The 23,042-nt window shown below is 40.2% G+C and overlaps 1 protein-coding gene across 1 annotated transcript; it reads left to right on the top strand.

Moving 5' to 3' along the window:
- Positions 1–422: 422 nt before the first annotated feature.
- LOC134364533 (FRAS1-related extracellular matrix protein 1-like) lies at positions 423–22,333 on the top strand. The gene is made up of 8 exons (XM_063080423.1): positions 423–689; positions 5,373–5,467; positions 7,907–8,229; positions 9,545–9,747; positions 15,865–16,188; positions 18,545–18,653; positions 21,279–21,403; positions 22,187–22,333. Exons 1-8 carry the CDS (start codon positions 423–425, stop codon positions 22,331–22,333), a joined length of 1,593 nt encoding a protein of 530 aa, XP_062936493.1.
- Positions 22,334–23,042: the final 709 nt, after the last annotated feature.

The raw sequence follows: 23,042 nt of genomic DNA, 5'->3' as shown, positions 1-23,042 counted from the left end.
GGGGCTGCGGGCAGGGCCAGGGGACGGGCGCGTCGCCTTCAGAGGCGCCTGGCGGTCAAGGGAGTTCGCTTTTCCTTTAGCTGCAGTGACGGGCTGGTTGAAAGACTCCTGTGTCGGGGGCGGTCTTTGGGGCAGCGGCACCGACCCGGGTCTCTCTCGCTTCCTTCTGCACGTGCAGGGTAGGACGGCTCCCGGGGGCGCGCTCGTCCGGCCGGCGCTGTCAGGAGGGATCGGCCCGTTTCATCAACCGCCCCGGACCGCCTGAAAGGCCTCCTTGTCTGAGCGCCAAATGAAAGGGACCTGCTGAGACCTGGGGGCGCGCTGTCGGGGCCCGGGCCCTGCCCCCCGGGCTATGAGCTGACACTGCGGGCGGAGGCACAGGAGCCCGCCTTTGTCCAAGGATCTCTCCGGGGCCGGTCGGCATGGGCCCCGGGGGCCGGGGCGGGCCCGCCGCGCTGCCGCTGCTGCTGCTGCTGCTCCCGCTGCTCCCGCTGCGCCTGCTGAGCCCGGGCTGGGCCGCCCCCACCTTCATCAGCGTCAACCGCGGGCTGAAGGTGACCAAGGGCAGCTCCGCCTTCCTGTCCCCCGAGGACCTGCAGTTTGCCATCCCCAGGCAGAAAGATGCCTGCAAAGTGGAAGTTGTGCGGAACGAGCCGGTAACCCAGAGGGTGGGGAAACTCACTCCACAGGTAGGTCCCATCGGGAGTTTCTGTTCGGGAGCGTGTGTGGACGTGAGTGTGTGGGGGTGTGAAGAAGGGGTGCGGGGGAGCAAGAGACGAAAACGTCTCCTCTCCGGCTCTCAAACGTACGTGCTGTAAAACGCTCACATTTGAACGGGTGGAGTTTCCATCAGCAGGCACAGGTACACGGTTTTTCCATGTGAGGCGAAACCTGTTTTAGAATGTTCTTGGCTGACTTCCGATTACCAGCCTGCAATAAGTAGCATTTACCCTAATTATGCCAACACCTGTGGAGGAGGTCAGGTTCAAACTAATATGGATGCATGTATTTTTTCTTGATGCACCGTATCAAGTCTTTCCGATTTCTCTTCTTTTATGGAGGAGATCTCTTGTACATCTTACCAGCTGCTTGACCTTATAGAGTAGCTAATCATCCAGGGAAGAGGATAATGTAAGAGAAATATACATCTCTTATTTTAGGTATATTGCCACTCTATGAGTGAGAGAGAGAGAGACAGAGAGAGAGAGACAGAGAGAGAGAGAGAGAGAGAGAGAGAGAGAGAGAGAGAGAGAGAGAGAGAGAGAGAAACAGGGGAGCCTTCCAAGGGTTGGAGTGGCCAGTCATTTGTGTTGTGTGATATGACCATTCCTTATGGGATTATTCCTGCCCCAAATTATCTCACCCATTGCCAGTCAAAGTGCCTTTGCATAAGATATCAAGATTTCAAGACAATTTTAGGATACTCTTGTGACCTCAGAACAGCAAAAGTAAACCATGAAGACATTTTCATCTATTAACATTGCTTGAACTTTCTCTTCAGTAAGGGAAGTAGAAAAGAGATGTGAAGATACATCACTTTAAATGCTCACTGTTCTCTTAAAATGTCTGCACAATATTTTTCCTGTAGTCATAACCTTGGAGACTTTTCTTTTTATGTAAAGGTATTATCCGTGGTTAATCCTATTGTAGGGTGAAGAGGTAACTTTTAATTTACTGGGTTTAAAGAGTTTGTATTTTTACATATTGCTTTTGCTTAAAGTAGGAGTTTACCCCTATACATAAAAGAAAATTGTTTCCGGTTTTATTACTTGGTCCCACTGTGATTTGACTTTGCACCCAATGAGAACAATCTTGAGAATATTCAACACTGAATGCTGCTGCAGCTTCTGGGAAAATGTACCATTCCTACTTGCTGAACTGTGAACGTTATTTTCTCTCCATTTGGTTAAAGAAACATATTCCATGAGATTATTCTAAAGTGGTACTAGATGTTGCAGAGATGGACTAAAGATACTTAGACTGATGCTAGCTCAGATTGATATCTCTAGACATTCTATTTACTACACTTAAAGTTATAGTCCAATTCTGAAACACAATAGAATTCTGTGGAAGGGGGTCTCATACTGGGGTGTTCCTGATATGATAGTAACCAAATGTCTCCCTCCAGTTTCCTGTGAGATTTTATTTTGTCAAAGAGCTTCAGACAGGCGTCTAAAAATGTTACAATACTTTTGGCCCCAGGTATCAAGATGTTGTATTCCCAAGAATTTGCGAGTTGCAAGTTCTCACTCTCTCCCAACATTACTTGCACTCTGAAAGTATTTTGATTGGCACCTATCAGTCATGGAAAAAGGAGAGACCTGGGCTAGCTCATAGTGGAGTCCAGATGCACTAAATAGGACGGGCAGGTGATACAAATACGTTCAGCAGCAGGCAGTGGAGACACAACTACAGGGACTGGAATGAAGAGCAAAATGCAAACCCTTCGAGTTTTGAGGGACAGCAAGATAGGACCCTGATCCTAGAGGACTGGGGTCCTTCATCAAGCAGGGACCCGGGGCAATACTGGTGTATATGGGCATTTTATAAAGAATGATGTGTTGATGATTTGGTACCCCTTCTATTTTTAAAAATTGTTCAACATTTATTTAGAAGGAAGCTGAGTATTCTGTGGGGAGGAGGAGAAGCAAAATTCCCACTGGTACCTGCAGGGGCAAGCTGTCTAAATTGTCATCTAGCTTGAACCCCAATCATGCATACCCTGCTGAGCAAAACAAAGCCCTGCCTTTCACCAGATTCTCCTCCTTAGAGGGCAATTTGGGGAGGATCTGTTGTTACCTAAGCCATTCTCGCAGGACTATCCTCTCCGCATCCCAAATAGCCTAGGACTCCTTAACTTACACGGCACTCTTTCTGAGGGTAATGAAATTATCTCCACTATATATTTTTAGTAATGTTTTAATAGCCCTGATGTTTTGGCCTGCTTTGAAACACTGGGGAGCAAAAAGAGATCCAAGTGACTAGAACTAGGCGAAAATATGTATTTGGTCACAAGGATCAAGGATTGGAACAGACCTCCAAGTCATCTCCATCTCAAATTTTCTTTGATTTTTAAGGCAAAAATCCATTTACTAGAAATTCAGTATAGAGCAGAAACAACAAAATGCCCAGCTAATTTAGGACTTTTGACTGCTAGGGAACACCCCTGAATACACGGATCCTCTAGTGTGCTGTTGCTCTTTTAAAAGAAAAAAGAATCAATTCCTGAATGTTCAGTGTATGTATTTCCAGAGGTAAATATGACATCTCAAATTGATTTATATCATCTAAAGTAGATATGTGATTTATATGTTCTAAAATTTATTCTGTGGTAAAGGAAGCCATTAAAATGTAGAGTTTCATCACCTATTTGCCAAATATTAGAACTTTGTGCTATAGAGTTTCCAACAAAGTGGGAAAACTTTGTTTCTCAACCTGTCAGATGATCATTCCTATATTTTTATTATGATCATTTCAACAGATCAAGATTCTCAGGTAAGTCTGTTTTGTTTTGTTTTGGTTTTGAAATTTGTGCTTGTTTTTTAACTTAGGTTGGTTCAACCCTCCCCAGTGATTTATTTCGTATGTAGTTTTTGAAATTAAGCATAGCCAAGGGTACTTGTGTATAAACACACAGACACACACACACACATGCAGCCTAAACATTATTCTTTAACAGAGCTTAATAGTAAGCTGAAAGCCAGGGTCATGTGAACCCATTTCTAGTGAGACGACTGAATTAACAACACCAACAACACCCTGCTGGGTAATGAACAGTTTCATGTAATTTGCACAGAAAATGTTTTGTTTAACATCTGTTCAGTTAGTGTTTTCATTTCATTACTGAAGTCTGTCTTAGGACCAACAGGCTCATTTTCCTATTGGATATTTGGAAAGGGATTTCAGTTGGTGCACACAGTACCTTCTGTTTAGATAACCCTGTTGATACAGTCAATTAGACGAGGTCGATGGCAACATGTTTTCCTCATGTTCTAGGACAAGACTTTCTCATGCACAGCACTTCCTACACCTGGCCCAAAGCAATGACTTTCCTGGGGGGGAGAAGCACCCCAGTTTAGCACTGAGCTTCCTTTTTTGAATAGGAAATTCAGTAATAAGAAAGTAGATCTAGTTCAAACTGGATTATTGTCATTAAAGTGAGTCATGAGTTAGGAATGTGTGGCAATTTAATTATAAATTGTAATTGAAAAGCAGTTGAAGTGGAAAAAAATAAAGCTAGACGGTAATTAGAAAAGGATTTAGCTCTCCTTTGTTTTAGTTAGTAAATTTATGGACAATTATGATTGTCGCCTTTTATAAAAAGAAAACATTAGGAAACATAAAACAGATGTTTCTTTTAACAAGCAGATTGTCTCTTTATTGCCCTGACCATTTGTCAGTGATATGGGGAAGGTCTTTCCTTTATCTCCTTCCTAGTTGTCAATTAAAAAGAGGAACAAATGATATCTGTGGGAAAAGAAAATCATTTGTATTAGTGATAAAGTCTTCTCAGAGTGGATTACGTTGTCTGAAAATGTTTGCGGCTGTAAAAAGGTACAGACTAAACACTGTGAACTCAATAGTGAGAATGTATAAATACCTCAAGGTTATTTCTTAAAATCCTACCAAGTCATATTGGGCAGAATGAGGGCCATGACATAAGTGAAATAGAAGATTTTTCTTTTAAAAACTAGGGTTCTCAAAATAAAACAGGAATTTCCTTAATAATCCTGTGTGAGGTGATACAGTTGAAGTTGCCTTTAGAATTTGTTTTGTCTCCTCAGCCATTTCTGCTATTGCATGACTAATAAAAGCAGTCTTTTGTAAGTATGTGAGAAAGAACTGTGGATCATGTTTGACTCTGATCAACCACAATGGTGTCCATAGTCAGTGACTTTATCTTTGAATATAAAAATGCTATTTGGAAAGAAAGAAATAAAAGGAGAGCAAAAATACACAGAACAAATACAGTATGTTTGTGGGTGGGTTAGTGCGTGCCTTTTCATGCAGACATGCAGAAAGACCTCTCTAACTCAATTGCTATGAATGCCTAAAGGGGGCAAATAAAATTTTGATAAATGGAACCATATGTTAAATGCACTGTAGTCAGTAAAAATGTAATTATTTAAAGAGGTAACCACCTCTTAACTTATTTGTTTGATCTGCTTAGATTTTCATAATTTAGATATTCTTAAAACATGACACAGCTGTATAAGCAGCATGGTGAGTGAACATGGGGGTAGGGTAGAGGTGGTGGTGGTTACAACACACACACACACTGTAATTTCTCCAGGCAGTACTCTATTGCTGGAAAAATTAAGTCCTGTACCAATTTTCTCACAAATATCTATCCATTTCTTCATGCTAACTAGGTCTTTGACTGCCATTTCCTTCCCAATGAAGTAAAATATATTCACAATGGTTGCCCAATTCTTGATGAAGATGCAGTGAAGTTTAGGCTTTACAGGTAAGTGGCGCAAGAGCATTGCTCATTCTTTGCCAGATAACCGTTCTGTGTACTTTCAACTGTAGATATATATGGGGTGGGAGTTAATAGATTGCAAGCAAGGAAGTAACCAGTAGAAACTAGAGACTGGAGTGAGGCAAGAATTGTAGCCAACTTTCAATTATTTCCATTTGTATTATCTTCCTTGGGGTTTTTCTGTGGCAGATTATTAGTCCTATCCTGTTTTCCTTTAGTGTTCTGTACATGGATCTCCAGTATTCCAACCCACTTAGGATGGAAAATGGAAATTACAAAACTTTAGGAGGAAAATATATTCTAAAATTGAATAAAATTCTTTTTTGATGGCCAGCTTCTTAGTTATAAGAAGTGCAATATCTTCCATTTTTAAACATATTAAATAATAAAAATGTTTTAAAAATCAATTGTAAAATTAAACACAGAAAGACCATTTCACTCCACAATTCCACTCCTAGGTGTATATACAAGGGAAATAAAAACCTATGTTTACACAAAAACGTGTACATGAAAGTTTATTGCAGCATTATTCATAACAGCCAAAAAGTTGAAACAATCCAGCTGATGAATGGATAAACAAAAGTGGTATTTTCATACAATGTAAAATTATTCAATCATAAAAGGGAATGAAGTGCTGACACATGTTACAACACTGATGAACCTTGAAAACTTTGTTAAGTGAAAGAAGCCAGAAACAAAAAGTCACATATTGTATGATTTTGTTTATGTGAAGTGTCCAGAATAGGCAAATCGATAGAGACAGAAAGTAGATTAATAATTGCCATGGACTACGGGGAAGAATGAATAGGGAATGACTGCTAAGGGGTATTGGTTTCTTTTTGGGGTGATGAAATGTTCTTGAATTAGTTACTAAAAATCACTGAGTGGTACACTTTAAAAGGATAGATTTTATGGCATGTGAATTTTATGTACAATAAAAATTAATTTAAAATTTAAGGTCATGGTTATGGTATTGCTGATTTCATGGAAACAACTGAGAACTCAGCATAGGTGGAGTAGGACTTTATAGAATTTACTTGATTTTGCTCTTATGAATATTTGGTTAAAATATGTCAGTATGGATTTCCCTTGAGCACTAGACTAATGCAAAAGACTTTTGTAGAAGACATTAGAACAGTGAATCATTCTATAAACATTTATGATCACCTACTATAAGTCAGGCTCTATGTAGGGCAGAAAAAACATAACGATGAAGTTACACAGAGTCTTTGGTGCTCATGGTCTAATACAAAAGACAAGCAGATAATTATTATGCAGAAAGACAAGTGCCAAAAGAGAAGCATGAACAAAATGCTGTCCTCAGAAAATGAAATGTCACCCAAGGAGTCCTTAGGAAGCTATGAAATCAGGATACAGGGCTGTTTGATCTTTCCAAGACCCTAAAATTAAAAAACAGACGGACTTCAAAGAGCTTGCCTGGAATGGCTGGGAAAGCTGATGAATTTTGGTGCCCCCACTCCTTCCTTGAGTTTCTAGCAGGTAGGGAGGGCACAGGTGTATGCATGAAGGGCAGGGTTAGAGGAATAACTATTGCTCTTGGTCTCCAGTACATTTCAAATGGAATATTCCGAAGAGTTGTAGGTAGATGATCAGGGAGCATATTTATTCCTGTCTTTCCTCTTCTCCAGCCCCTTTGGCAAGCGAGTTAACTTGACCTCTCTGTATCTCAGTTTCCTCATCTGTAAAATGGGACTAACAATACCCATCACGGTAAATGAGATATTGTTGTAAGGAGTTTAGAGTAATACCTGGGTCATAATCATAACCAATCAGAAGCTGCATTATTGATGCATACTCATCACTCATGAATATTCTCCCCTTAGAAAGAATGATAACTCATCTCTATTAGTCTTTGTAAAAACCCTGATTTCAGCATTGCTAAGGGCATGGAGGGAGTAGAAGAAATGATTGCTCAATGCCCTTTTCATGCCAAGTACTGAGCTGAGCACCCAAGCTAGACTGTAAATGACCGGGCCCATGTACCAGTGTTTCTGAAGAGCAAAAAGGCCTTGATGCTTCAGCAACCCCTCACCCCTTCATTCCTGAATTAAAACTCAATCTGTAAATTATACAGGTTTGATACCATTAAATTACATATGTGCTAGAAGTGAGACTCTGAGCTCTCGGCAGTCGTTAAATATCAGTGTGATAATGAGTCTGAGAGCAGGTGTGGAAAGAGAGATGATTGGAGGCGGAAGTGGCAGGAAAAGGCACTTTTAATACCAAGATAAAGAGAAGAAGGGAAGAAAACAGAGCGGTTGGGAGCAGAGCATGAGACAAAATCCAAACTTGGCTGGATGCACAAATTTTATGAAGGCCAAGCTTCAGGCTTGTAGCTGAATACACAGGTACCAGGAGTATCTGGGAGCCAATAGTATTGCCTTTGCTTTGTTCTCTCCACAGATTTACTGAAACAGACACCTTCACAGAAACCTTTATCCTGCGGGTCTATCTCCTGGAACCAGACTGTAACATCATCCGTATGAGTGACAACGTGTTGGAGGTGTCTGAATTCTATGGCCTGTCCAGAGCGATTGATAAGAACCTGCTCAGATTTGATTATGTCAGGATGGCTAATCTGGAATGTACAGTCAGTCTGGACCCCGTGAGAACTCGGCTGCCAGCCCATGGCCGGGTGGTTCTGGTGGAGCCTCGGCCAGAAGAACCGCGTGGAGACCAGCCACACAGTTTTCTCCCTGAGTCCCGTATGATAGCTTTTAACACTTATCTGAATGTTACTAAAACTGACAAACATATCTGTTAATGGTCATCTTCCACCATGACAAAGAGGTCTACTTTAATAGAACTTTTAGCTGGTTGAAAAATGTAGGTTGGTGGTTAAGAGCATGGACTTGGAAATCAGGATTTGAAAACTGCCTCTGCTGTTTATTTCCTGTGCTATTTTAGTTTGAACCTGTCTGAGCCTCTGGAAGATGGGAGAGGATAATAATAGCTGCACCACAGGGTTGTGTAAAGATGAGAGTGAACGAGATCACACACACAGAGTGTTAGCACAGTGTCTGGCTTGTAGGAAGTGCTCAGTAATTGTCAGCTGTTAGTAGCAGCAGCAATGGCAGCAGTAGTGAGAGTAGTTGGTGTATTTGCTAAGTATTATTGGATTATGAATGGGTTTGAAGTAGAGCTGATAGATAGCAGCTATGGATTAAATCGGGAGAGTTGATGGACAGTGATCCTTCTGCTGTTCATTCAATCAATGTATTTTGGGCACCTCCTATGTACGCAATAGTGTTCTAGGAACTGTAGGAAGACCAAGGAATATAAGTTGTGGTAATACCTTGAATTTGGACAGAAGTTTACAGCTAAAGACACGCTGGTACATGACTCATCTCATTTCGACTTCACAGCCATCTGATTAAGAAGCAGAATATCTATTTTGTCCATCAGGGAATTGGGACTCAAAAAATCAGTGGCCTTAAGTATCGTATACCTAACAAGAGTGAAAAAATACAGCTGGGCAGAGACGTGAAGACTACCGGAGAGATAGTCATGGTTTTCAGTGAGACAGAGTAGGTTGGTTCAGGTGGTCAAAGAATGTTTAAGGGAAGATTTAGTAAAAAGACTAACTGGACCTAGAAGGATATGTAAGATCTGGGTGTGTGATAAGCACAGTGGGGAGAGAATTCAGCAAGTGGAACAGTCTAGCAGAGGTTGTATGATGGAGTCATGGAAGCTGGTGCAGTGAATAGAAGACTGGAGCTGGACTGTGGAAGCCTACAGACAGGGAGCCACTGGCCTATTTGCCAGAGACATTCAAACATCAGAAAACACATCTGATTATTCTTTCTCTCTGTGTAACTTTTGATGGGCAAGGGCCTAATGAAGCAACAGATGAACTGTTCTTTTTAGTAAAGGCAATGACAGGCTTTCAGAATAATGACAACCCTCTCAGTGAATGATTGGAGGGTACACATGAGTATCCTTGGGGCAGTGAGAGGGAATATGTATCCATGGGAGGGAGGATTGGTTTTTAAATTTTATGATCATTAAGTTCAAGTGACTATCTTAATCCAGTGCTGTGCATTCTAGAACTGGGAACAGAGCAGAAGTGTCCAGGCGGAAGCTGTACCCTGGGATTGAAGAAAGTGGGGAGTCTCAAAGTGAGCTGTGAGGAATTCCTGCTGATGGGGCTTCGTTATCAACACACGGATCCCCCTTCACCCAACATTGATTATATCTCCATCCAGCTGGACCTTACAGATAGTAGGAGTAAAGTCGTATACAAGGTAGAGTTTGGGGTTATGTGTCGGTGTCCCCAGATGATTCATGTAGAGAGCCAGTTCCATGCTGGCTCCCACACCAGGGAGCGTTCCCATGCTGTGCTGGGTGGCACTGCCCAGTGACTCATTGGAACCACAGGCTTGTGTGTTCTGCCAGGAGTGCTTAAAACAGGAGCTTTCGCAAATAATATTAGTATATCAATTCCTTTCTCCGGTTCTCTTCTAGCTCTGCCATCACTAAGGCAACTTGGGAAGGACTGGGGCTTGTCACATGCTGACCTTTCAGCTTGTCATTTAACCTTTTGCAACACCTTCTCTTTGATACTTCCTTTTCACCTTCTTGAAATCATGGGTTCCACACGGCCAGGACACAGGAAACCAGGAGAGAGGAGACCTCAGTCCCACTCGAGATCGTGCTGATGATCCCACTGTCACTTGTCCAGACATTGAGATAAAGGGCTGGGTCATCTAGGACACAGGCCCCAAAGGCCTCCTCCATCTTCCAATCTCTTTGAATTCTGCTGTCCGTCCTTCCTCCTTGATCTCCTCACAATGAAATGATGACAGGAAGTGCAATCAATTTATATAATATATTGAACATGCTACTCTACTGTTTCATGTATTCTATACTTTGTTTATTTGGGAAACCAGGGCAACTGTGTACCTGCTGAAACAGCTCAGATTTTGTGATGACTTAAGGTGATCCAAAGTGATATTTCGAAACGCCTCCACCTTTCACAAATTGGATTCTTACTAGGATTTCTCCTAAGAGGCCCAACCAGATATTGAACATTATCACCCCATGGAATTGATAAGACAAGGAATGATAAGTGTATTAGTCCATTTTTGTTGCTTATAACAAAAAATCTGAAACTGGGTAGTTTGTAAAGAAACAATATTTATTGCTTACAGTTTTGGAGGCTGGGAAGTCCAAGTCCAGGGAAAACATTTGGTGAGGGCCTTGTCCTGGGGTTGACTACAGCAACTCAGGGTATCACATGGCGAATATGGCAGGAGCAGAGAGAGAGAGAGAGATAGCTCCTCATGGGCTCTCCTTTTAAAGCTCTCAGAACCACACTTACGACCACCATTAAACCATCAATTTATTAGTCTGTTTACTAGGGCATGGTCCTCACAATCTAATCACCTCTTCACAGCCCCACCTTTCAATTAGCGCAATTGCGTAAGTTTCTAATACATGGACTGTGGGGGACAATTCAATCCACAGAAATAAGGAAATGATAAAACAGGATTACAGAATTTTAGAATTGCAATCTGGAAAAAAATTTGCGATAGTCTGTTCAAATTGACCAAGTAAATCACTCTGGGTGCTTTTAAAGGACTGATTTGCAAGTCTGACGTTAGTAGTTAAGAGCATGAAAACTGGGCTCAAATGTCTAACTAGCCGTGTGACTTTGGACTTTATGTCTCATTTTCTTCATCTTAAAACAGGGACAATGGTACCCACCTCTTAAAGCAATTGAGAGGATTAAGTAAGATGCAAGGTAAGAAGCGTGCATATTTTGCTGGTTTAAAAAAGACACCCAGTAAATGACTGATGATCAGTCAGGTTTGGAAGTAATCAGTTTGGCCCAAGCCTCTAATTTTATAGTGGTGACCCAGAGAAATGACACACCTTGTCCATGCATACCCAGCTCTTTTATGGCTGGACCAGGACCTAAACTCTGGGTATATTGTTTGTTTGGACAAGAAACTCCTTTAACTTTTAATGATTTCTTATCTCCATTAAAAAAAAAAGTCATTGTTATTGACTAATTTTTCTTATTTTTTCCTCACTATATTGAGTTAAGGTTTTATTTGTTTATATTTTAAGTCTGTCTTATTGGGGGTTTACCCTTTTAAATGACCTTCTTGCTTTATTTAGCATTAAACTATTCCTTAGTTAATTTGGCATGTCATAAAGCAGATTTGTTTATGAATATAAAAGTAATATGCTCATGGTACAGAATATTAAAAAACACAGAAATCAAAATAAGAAGAAAATAAAACTAGCTGTATCTCCACCATTTTTATCCATAAACACACACTCTCTCTCTCTCTCACACACACACACATACACACCCACACCCACACCCACAGACACACACACATACACAGACACACACACACACACACATACACACCCACACCCACACCCACATACACACTCACACCCACACACACACCCACACCCACACACACCCACACCCACACACACAGACACACACACACACACACAAACAGTGGGGAAACATGCACACCAGAGTTGATTTTGTTTTATGAAATTGAATATATACTATATGTGAAGTGCTATATCTTGTTCTTTTATTATTTTATGGTTATACGGTCCATCTTCATCAAGTGACTAAATTACCATTCACCCATAATTTATACTAAATTTTTAAAGGTCTTTTTCTTTACATTTGCCATTTTAATCCACCTGAGATAAATTTTATTGCATGGTGAAATATGGGTTTTTTCCAAATAGCCGCAATTTCCAACCCTATTTGTTGAACAATTAACTTGTTTCCTATTGATTTTAGATGATTCTTTTATTGTATAGAAAGATGTAATGTGTAGTATTTCAAGGCTAGCTCTTTTGTTTGTTAATTTACCTACTTATTCTTGTGCCAGCCCCACATTATTCTAAATATAACAGATCTGTAATACACTTCAATGTCTGAGAGGCAAGTTCTTCCTCATCACTCCTCTCCAAAATGTTTTTAGCCATTCTCACCGGATCTTCGTTCCAGATAAATAATTAAAATGTTTATGTTAGTTAATGACTAATAGAAAGCCCCTAAGAATTTTTATTGGTATGAGATTAAAATATAAATTATTTTATAAACTATAAATTATTTGAGGAAGCATTGGAATATGAGAACATTTACTATACTGAGTCTTCTCATCCAGAAATGAGATATCTCACTTTGTTTGGGCAAATGTGCTTTTATATGTTTCTGTAAAGTTTCTAGTTTCCTTTATGTAAGTCAAGCACACTTACTAAATCCAGTTTATTTAAAAAAAAACTATTGTAAATAGAATTTTCCCCCCATTATATCTCCTCATTGGTTACTAATGATAAATAGGAAAGCAACTTTTTGGTATAATTTTCTTTTATCTGGCTTCTTCCCTGAACTCAATTATTTAAAAATTTTTTTCAATGCTTTGGGCTTTTAAAGACCATAATTGTATCTTTCACTAATGATAATAATTTTGTTGTTTCTTTTTCTGCAATTATTCCTCTTATTTCTGTTCTATTCCCCACTGGTTTGGCCAGAAGAATATAAAATATGTTGCTTATAAGAATCCTTGTCTTGCATATTTTATCAATATCAACTGCCCACATTGTCCTTTTTAATGGTTCTTGCCTTCAGTTCATCTTTGTTTGAAATTTGGATCATCTTTTTACTTTTAATCTTTCTATATAATTTTATTTTAAGTGCCTTTCCTGTAAGGAATATATAATTGGATATTTTCATTAAATTCCAGAATATTTATCTTGAATAAGGAAATATAAGTTATTTATATTTATGGTAATAATGAATACACATTTTTTTCTGTCATTTTGTTTTATGTTTTCTTGCTAGTTAAAAAAATTTGTCTTGCAAAATAGGTTATGTTTTCTTTGCCTTTATCTTTACTTATTCAAACGTCCTTTATTCCACCTTATGTTTTATCTGTATTTAATTCTAAATTTAAAAAAAATTCTTTAATAAGAATTTTACTTTTACATATTACTTTTATATTTATAAACAAATCTGTTTTACGACATGCCTATATTTATAATATTTAAAGTCAGAAAATGAAATGGGCTCTCTCTGCCCCTTCCTGTGTATGATGAGATTGAGCCAATCGATCCTTTCTCCTGGCAATTGCCACCTCTTGGGATTTGTTTATATAATTTGCAATTAAAGTTGTAGCATATGGTAGTTATATATTATTATTTCTTATATCATCTATCTTTTATTTCAAGTAAGGTCTTTTGACATTTGTGGTTATTTTATTAACATATATTGAAAATAACACATTTATTTAGACTTAACTCTAGACTTAATTGGTCTCTGTGTTCAGCACCAGTCCTTTTCAATAATGGCTTCCCCATTTTTGATTTTCCAATTATGCATCTTCAAATAATTTTTTCCCAATGGCACGTGACGAGTAGATACTCTAAACCCTGGGATGTCTCTGTGTGTCGTTCATCAGTCTTCATTAGCCGTGCAGTAGGAAGGGGGAGGGGTTGGCTGTCTTTCCTGTTTTTCTCTTGCACTTCTCTCTTCTGAGGTTTGCTGGGTAGTTTCTGAATTCCAGGCTGGTGGTGGGGTAGTTTTGGGGGAGTATTAGAGAGAGAGGTCTTATGTGATCAGGCACTGATGGAATATGATTTCATGTTCTCTGAGCCTAGCAGATGGTTCAAGGCTGCTGCTTTGTCTCGGGGGCAATTTCATGGTTTCTCTTGGGAGTCCCATTGAGGGGCCTCTCATCTGGAGCTTTCTCATCTTGGGAAGATGCATTTCTAGCCTGAGTGGTCATTTGCAGTTTCTCCTGCAGCCCTTAGGATATGATTTCCATTTCCAGCCTTTTGCTGCTGGAATTTTGGGTCTTCATAACTCAGTACTCATACAACTGAAGGATGATGACTCCTAAAGGTCAAGGATGCACCCGAAAGGATGCCCCCTAAAGGTCAAGGTCCAGGATGACCCAGAGCAGCTCTCTGTCTCACTCGGCTCATCTTGGCTCATTCCACAAACCAGAACAGACTGATTCCAGCACAGCCACCATTATTCTTCTGCTTCCAGGTACTTAGTTTCCTTAGATTCAGTATTGGACTACTGTGACTTTGATAATTGAGCCTGATTCTCTCAACAATGGGATACATCACATCCTGTGATAGCCAGCATCTTCTGCCATGAGGATTCTTCTCACATATAGTGCTTGATATCTCAGATCCTATGAAGCAATTTCATGGTTTCTTGGAGGGTCTTGTCTTAATCTGTTTTCTATCACTTATAACAGAATAACTGAAACCAGATAATTTGTAAAGAAATTAAATTTATTTTTTACAGAACTGGAGGCTGGGAAGTACAAGGTCCAGAGGGCGCATCTGGTGAGGGTCTTCTTACTGGTGGGGACTCTCTGCAGAGTTCCTGAGGTAGTGTAAGGAACTGCATGGCTAGAGGGCAAGAGCATGTTCATGTGCTAGCTCAGGTCTCTCTTCCTCTCCTTATAAAGCCATTAGTGCCATGCCTGTGATAACCCATTAATCATGTCCCAATGGACCCACCTTTCAAATGCCATGGTTGAGTTTTCCCCCTCTTAATACTGTTACATTGATTATTAAATTTCAACATCAGTTTTGGAAGGGACATTCAAACCATAACAGGTCTCTTACTCATAGTATTCTCATTTTGGGAGAATGCATTTCTAGCCTGCATGATCGCTTGCAGTCCTCAATACCTGCTCCTTGCTTGGAGACCCAGGGGCCTGACTAACTAAACAACTGAGCAACCATCCTTCAGTTGTATGAGTACTGACTTATAAATACATTTTTTCTTCATTCTTTCCTTTCCCACTTTAAAACCACATGACAGGAGGTTGGCAGGGTGGATGGAGGAGGTTGGTGTTGCGGCTGGAGGAGGTTGGTGTTGTGTGCCAGATACTGCTACGTGCTTTACTTTGACTATTTCGTTTACTCCTCAGTACGTGGGAGTCTAGTATTTCCATTTATGGATAGGAGGAAAATGAGACTTAGGAGTTAAGTAACTTGTCTAAAGTCATACAAATCCTAAGTTCTGGAGACAGAATCATAAGCATAGTTCCTTCTGATGCCAAAATAGGTGCCCTCTTCTTAACCCTGGCTGCATAATAGTCACCAGGGAGCTCTAAAAATTCCAGTTTTCTGGTACCCTCCATGGGACAATTAAATGAGAACCTCTGGAGATGGATCCTGGTCATTGGTATGTGTTAAAAGCTCCCCAGGTGATTCTGATGTGCAGCCAGGTTTCAGATGACTCTGGATACATCCTCAAGGCAGTGGTGTTATTAAACATCACACTATTAACCCTGTACAGTACAGCTTTATTCATATGACTTCCCCCATTGTGTTTCGTTCTCTTTCAAAAGTCAGAGAGCATGTGGTTGCCCGTCTATATCAGAGCTGGCATTCCGAATCAGATTCCAAGGGCTGCATTCATGGCCATGTTTATTCTGGAAGTGGATCAGTTCATCCTGACCTCTTTGACCACATCAGTTCTGGACTGCGAAGAGGATGAGACCCCCAAACCTTTGCTGGTGTTCAACATTACCAAAGCCCCGACCCAGGGCTATGTGACTCACTTGTTGGATCACACTAGACCCGTCTCCTCATTCACCTGGAAAGATCTCAGTGACATGCAGATTGCCTATCAGCCACCAAACAGCAGCCACTCTGAGAGGAGACATTATGAGGTAAGAAGAGAGGCAAAGCTTCTAGCCTAGTTGGTATTTACAGAGTTATTGAAAAGGCCACTGCCATTACCCTCAGGTTCATCTATACATTTGTTGTCTCAGAATAGAATCAATCACTGTGAATCAGGATGCAAACTAGATGCTCAGAATGAGCAAACCCACCCACGGGACACTGTGCCAAATCAAAGAGAGACCCCGTGCCTCAGGAGGCAGCCACCGCTCAGCTCGGGCTGGCTGCAGCCATGTGGGAGCACAGAGGGCCCCAGGTTGCTACACTATCATTGTCAAGAGAAGTTGGAAGTATATATGTACGTGTGTGTGTATATGTATATATATATATATATATATTTTAAATGTCTGTTTTTTTTTAAAAAGTCTCAGTTTTTAAATATAAAAACATAACTAAAAAATTTAAAACATTGTGCTAGCTACAAAATATTTCTGAAAGCCACATTTGGCCCAGGGCTCACCAGTTTGAGAACTTTGGTGCCCTCAGCTGCCTTCCTGTATTACATAATCTGTTCAAGTTAGTTAGAGGTAAGTTTTGTTTTCAATTCTTTTATTAATAAATTCTTTTTTTTGTTTGGGAGAGCTTTTTATGGGGGTTTAATTAATTAATTAATTCTTAACTTTAGTTAATGACACTGACTCAGGGTAGAAGATTCCACAGTCTCATTTGATCACTAATTTCACTATCAAACACTTTCCATCAGGAACGTCCTCCTTCTATCTGATCTAAATCCCTTCTGCTGCAGGTTCAGCCTCTTTCTTCTGGTTTTGTATTCAGTGGGAGTCATAATCTTGCACATAATAACACTTTACATTCTTAAATGCCTACCAGCAAGTTGATCCAAACAGGATAGAAAAGTTAAATGAGCAGATTGATGAGACTTGAGTTCAGGTTTATTAAGGAAAATGAGTGTCCCTGGGGTTACTGAATTGTACTCCATGTAATTAAGGCATTTTCAGGATTTAGCCTCAAGGGCAGACAAAAGACCGCAGACTGTAAATGCTGTGCTTTTGCCCTTTGCTTTTGTTTTCTTCCCTTCACAGTAGTACATGGCCCCTGGTTTTTCTTTCCTTCTGTCACTTCTCATGCCTTCACTGTTATGAAGTAATTTCTCATTATATGTTCAGTTTGACCTTGAGCTCACAAATGAAGCATGCAGGTTCTGACGCTATTCTGACTGCTTCCAGTGTGGATTTTCTGGCATTGTATAATTTAATCTTAAAGCAGAACCTGTCCAAATGTGCGAATTTTTGTTAGAAGTTAACTTAATCTTCTCAGTAGAGATCATGCACTTTTCAGATTCTGTGGGCTGGACGCTGTGGGCTGAGGGCCCAACCTAATACATATTTACATTACACCTTCAAAAAAGACATCTCCTGCCCAGTAGAGTTTTGTTTTTGGCCTGTTACTTTGTCACCCTTGAATCTGTTTCTTTCATATTCAGTATTTGCTGATACATTGCTGCCTGATCATTTCTCTTATCTGCTCCATCGGACCACACATTCTCCACACATTCATTTCTGTGTTCTACCTTATCCTTCTCTGTCAAGATCTGGTGCAGAGGCTGACCGGTTGCTCAGCTGGTTAGAGCTCAGCCTTGTAACACAAAGGTCAGGGGTTCGGATCCCCATCTAAGGGGTCTATCCCCATACTGGCCAACTGCCAAAACAAAAAATAAAAAACCTCTGGTGCAATACGTACATAGCACATAATAAAGCTCAGGACTTACCATATAGCCCCTACATATTAGTTATGGGTTTCATGAGAGCGAATAAAATGTAGACATTTTAAAACATGTCTAGTGAGAGAGATGCCTCTAGCTCAGGGTTTTTTAATAGCACAATTGACATTTGGGATCAGAAAATTTTTTGCTGTGGGGGGGCTATCCTGTGCCTGGTAAGATGTTAGGATCCCTGACCTCTACCCACTAGATGCTGGTAGCACCCCGCCCCCTTCTGTGAAACCAAAAATGTCTCCAGACATTCCCAAATGTCCCCTGGGAGGACAAAATCATCCCCAGTTGAGAACCATTACTCTAGATCCTCTACCTTTGAGAGAGATTCGAGCAGTCTGATGTTGGACTGAGCAAATGCAGGGAAACTTCTCCAGTAAATTTGCTAATTTCGGATTAATAATTTCTTTTATAAAGGAGAGAATTAAAAAATATCGATAAACTAAGGAACAAGGTCTAGGGCCTGAAAATGTGAAATCAGATTGTTGAAAATGAGATCTGGGAGCAGCGGAAACCTGAATCTGCTTTTGCCTCCGTCTGTGGGTATGCTCCAGGGTTAATGGTACTTATGCTGTGACTCAGTGTGTCGTTCACATGCATCTGTTTGCTTATAGGTGGAGTTGGAGGTTTACGACTTCTTCTTTGCAAAGAGTGTGCCTATTTCAGTCCACATCTCCATCAGAACAGCAGACACAAATGCCCCCCGAGTATCCTGGAATACAGGTAAAGCTCAGTATAAGGCATCAAGTGCACAGCTCTGAGGGGAGTACTAGAAATTAGACAGGTCAGGAAAGAAAGGTAGTTTTACTCCCATTTCACATAGGAGGCAACTGAAACCCAGACAGATGAAGGGCATCGGACAGTTGTTTTTGCTTTGTTTTCTTTTGCTTGTTCCTGGCGGCAGGGTGAGAAATAAAATCTAGGACTCCTGTTTCCTGATGCCAAGTTCTTTCCTCTGCAGGAGATAAGCCAAAAGGACACTTTTTAGTTAAATGATGCAAATAAGTGACTATTTGTGATATTGAGCTGTAGTTGGATGGAGAAAGATAAGGTGTCTCACTCAAATTGTTCAGAGGCTTTGAAGGAAGGTGTACGGTTTGTAATTCATTATCTTATTTTTATGTTGGGTTGCATGGAAACCAAAATACATAAATAAACACTAACACTGCTTCTAAAAAAAGGCTTTGCACTGCCTCTCAATTCTGAGTGGACTTACAATGTGATGTATATATTTAGATCAGATGTAAATATGGAATGTAAATTAAATTTTTTCCTTTCTCACTAATACATCATTAGCATTCAAAACATACTTATAGGTAGTGGTAAGTAAGTTGTATCAAGGGGAAAGTATGTGTCTGATTTAAATTCTCAGGTGACAGCTTAAAGGAATTGCCATGTGAGTTTCAGTAGAGATGGAGAACATTGGCTGAGCAGTCTTGATTTATAATTTTGACTCTACATCCCACTGTATCTCTGTTAGAGGGATAATGAGAGAAAAGAAGGAATTGGTAACCTAAAGTTTAGTAGTAATCACAGTTTACATGGATTATTGCTTGAATGTAGAGACTGAATAGTCTATATGTGTGTGTGTGTGGAACACCTAGGTTCAGGAACTCTACATCTGGGTTGGTGACCTTGGATATCAGAATACTTATTAAAATGAATTTTTACTTATTATGAACTTAATGTGTGCCATCATTGAAAATTTGGAGAATACATTAAATAGGCTTTTAATTATTCATTATTCCACCATGAAGACATAAGCACTGTTAATGTTTTGTTATGCATATTTCTAGTCTTCTTCGTTGCTCCTCTGCTGTGTCCCATGATGTCCTGTCCTGTGCTGTACTGGGTGTTTGTGGCTTCAGAACCTTTCCTGCTGTCACAGAGATTCTTTGTAGGTGCTGTCCCCCCCATCCTTCCTTCTCTCCCTCCTTTCTTCCCCTCTTCCTCCCTTCCTTTTCCCCTTTCTCTCTCTTTCTCTTTCATTCATATATTGTATGCCTTAGTCCAGTTTCCTAGAAAACAGACCCTGAGAGGCAGATCATATGTACTACACTGAAAACAAGCATAAAGGGAGATGCAAATAAAAACGGGGAGTGGCTGAGCTGGTCACAGCTTTACAATAAGATAAAGCAGATGTCTCCAGGGAGGAGACGGAACCACTGTGTCTGCGAAGAGTTGGAGGTGGGGTGGGGAAAGGGTGAACCATCTGTCTGTCAGTTTCCCCCCATTTCCAGTGTCAGATTGGTCAGAGTTTGCTTCACTGGGTGTTAGCTCCCCAAGTTTCCAGGTTGTGTTACCTGGCCCCTCTGAGCAGCCACTGCACAAACTCCCTGGGAGTCCCCTGGAGCAGAATCTGGCCAGGTCATGCAAAAGGTCATGTGACCAGAGGGCAGTGGAGGTAACCAGCTGCATCAGAAGACAAGGCAATGGTGGCAGGAAGCCTGTACAATTTCGAAGACTGTGGGAACCCTCTGGGGGCTGCTCCACCTAGAAGGCAGGCAAATAGTCCGGCCAGGGAGGCAGAGGAAGCTGGCAGATTTGAGGGGAAGCATGAACTAGGTCCACCAATACTATCTTTAAATTTAATCAACTTGTTTCATTAAAAAGCTCTGCCCCTTTTCAAGATTCTCTGCTGTCTGTTGGCTCCCAGCTCTGCTGGGTAATGGGAATGTCTGACAGTGCTACAGCTCTAACCTGAGCGCTTCGTCTCGACTCTGAATTCTTCTTGCTCTGACCAGCAAGCAAATCTTTCTCTACAGATTTCCTCCAGCATGCTCGGTCCAAGGAAAAGGTTTTATTTTAATTCCATTAGTTACAAAAGTCTCTTCCTTATTAGAGTCTAAACTAAAATGCAGCCCTCATCGCACAATGTCAGGCACCTTGTCTATCACCATTATACACCCCCTGACACAGTATATTTGTAGTTACACGTTTAATTTACACATTACGTTCTCCATCCTGTGGGCTACATATGCTGTCATAAATTCTATGTAAAAGCACTTCTGACTCTTTTGCGTACTTGAAATATCTGGATGTAGCCTTTGAAAAATTCCTCGTGGACCTTTTTGAACTAGAGACCACTGGGAACATAATGTCTATTCTTTCCCTCAGTATTTGTTTTCTGGCACCATCATACTTCTAAAGGATGTATCATAAGGAATGAGCTGTCAGACTGAAGTTAATGTGACTAAAAATAAAAGCTACATTTCAGTTTCTTGAGAAGCTTTTGAAGATACAGTTTTCAGACAGTTTCATAGGTGGAAATTCATTAATCTTTCCTTTAAGGAGGTGTATCAGCATGTCCTAGTACTTTCCAAGACTCTTTCCTGCTTTCTCTTGTAGGTCTGGATCTCCTGGAGGGGCAGTCTCGGGCCCTCACTTGGGAACAGTTTCAGATTGTCGACAATGATGACATAGGTGCTGTCCAGTTAGTCACTGTGGACGGCCTCCAGCATGGACGGCTTACAGTAAGAGGTGAATGATCAACCTTTGTAACCTAGAAAAGAACCCAGGAAATGTTTTCTTCAAAAGCAAATCATACTTAACAGCATGTACATAGCATCTCTTGGGTCCCATTTCTGAATGAAATTGTCATATCCAGAAATCCATGAGCTTTTGTGTTAAGATGCTCCAGGTACCATTTTATGAACGGTACCTTGTGCTTGGCTCATTATTTAAACCTCAGTTTTGCTTTCTGGATGCCATGTAGGGCTCTTCTAAATATACTCCTTACTGATTGTCTTGTATCTGTTGGAAGACAAAATACTTCCCTCATTTCTCTGCGTCAGAGAAATATATTGAAAAACAGAAAAAATTTTTTTTCTTAACACTTTAGTAATAATGATGTTGTTATATTATTATTTGTAGTTGTCATAATTTAAAAGAAATAAATTTGTAATTATACTTAGAAGCATGGTAGTTAACAAGGTCATAATAACCCCAATAAAAATAATATTCATACTTCATGATAAAATAATCAATTCCTTGTAATGAGATCAGAGGATTGCATTCAATTATCCTCTTAGTTAGGCTAACTGTAAAGCAGAAAGAGAACTCTCATTTGTCATCATTTGTGATTAGGGAATTTTGAAATAAAATGATAAATTCATGATAAATTCTCCTGCCTAATCTCAGGATAGTGGGAGGGCAGTTTAAATCTGGGTGTATCAGTTAGGGTGGTTGTTCAGCTGCATGTAAGAGAATCCCAACTACATGGCTCAAAAATTAGAGCCATTTTCTTCATATCTTAGAGGCTGGAGCAGATAGAAGGGACAATGGAAGAAACCACACTGTCTAAGTTTGCTGTCTTTAGCAAGTTTTCCCAGGAGCCCAATACAACGACTTCCACTTACATCTCCTTGTCAGACAATGTCACAAACAACCCCTTGGTGCAATAAAGGCTGGGAACCTAAGTGTTTTTAAATAGTCACAATGCCATGCCAAATAAAACTAGGATTCTTGTAGTAAAGAAGAGGCAGACAATGGCTATGGGGCAAATAAATAGTAGTGTCCCTTACACTAGTATTTAATCATTTATTCTCTAAGTTCTTGAATACAGCCATATAGTGTGAGGAGAGTGCACCTGACATCAAGAACTGTAGTTGTCTGTGCAGAAAATTAAGCAATGTTTATTAATACTGTAGACATGAAATGGGGAGTGATAGCTCATAATGCCAAGATTCCCTGGGCTTGGAGGAGGTAGAAACTAGTATTGACATTTATTAAATATTTACTTTGTGCCAGATACCATGCAAACCATTTCACATTCTTTATCTCATTTTATCTCATATAAATGTTGTGAAGTGAGATACTATTATTATTCCTATTTTACGAGTGGAGAACCTGAGACTTAAAATAGTTGACTTATCTAAGGTTGTATACCTAGAAAGTGGAGAAACTGGGATTTGAACTCCATCTGATGTGAAAACGCTAGCTCTCAGCCTTTAAGCCAGTGATTCTCAAACTTTAGCATACATTGGACTCTACTGGAGGGCTTGATAAAACACAGATTGATGGGACCTGCCTCCAGAATTTCTGATACAGTAGGTCCAGGGTGAGGCCTGAATATTTGCATTTCAAACAACTTCCAAGATGGTGCTGATGCTA

Source organism: Cynocephalus volans, chromosome 16 (genome assembly GCF_027409185.1).
Source record: "Cynocephalus volans isolate mCynVol1 chromosome 16, mCynVol1.pri, whole genome shotgun sequence".
NCBI lineage: Eukaryota > Metazoa > Chordata > Mammalia > Dermoptera > Cynocephalidae > Cynocephalus > Cynocephalus volans.
This window is presented reverse-complemented; position numbering and strand designations above follow the sequence as displayed.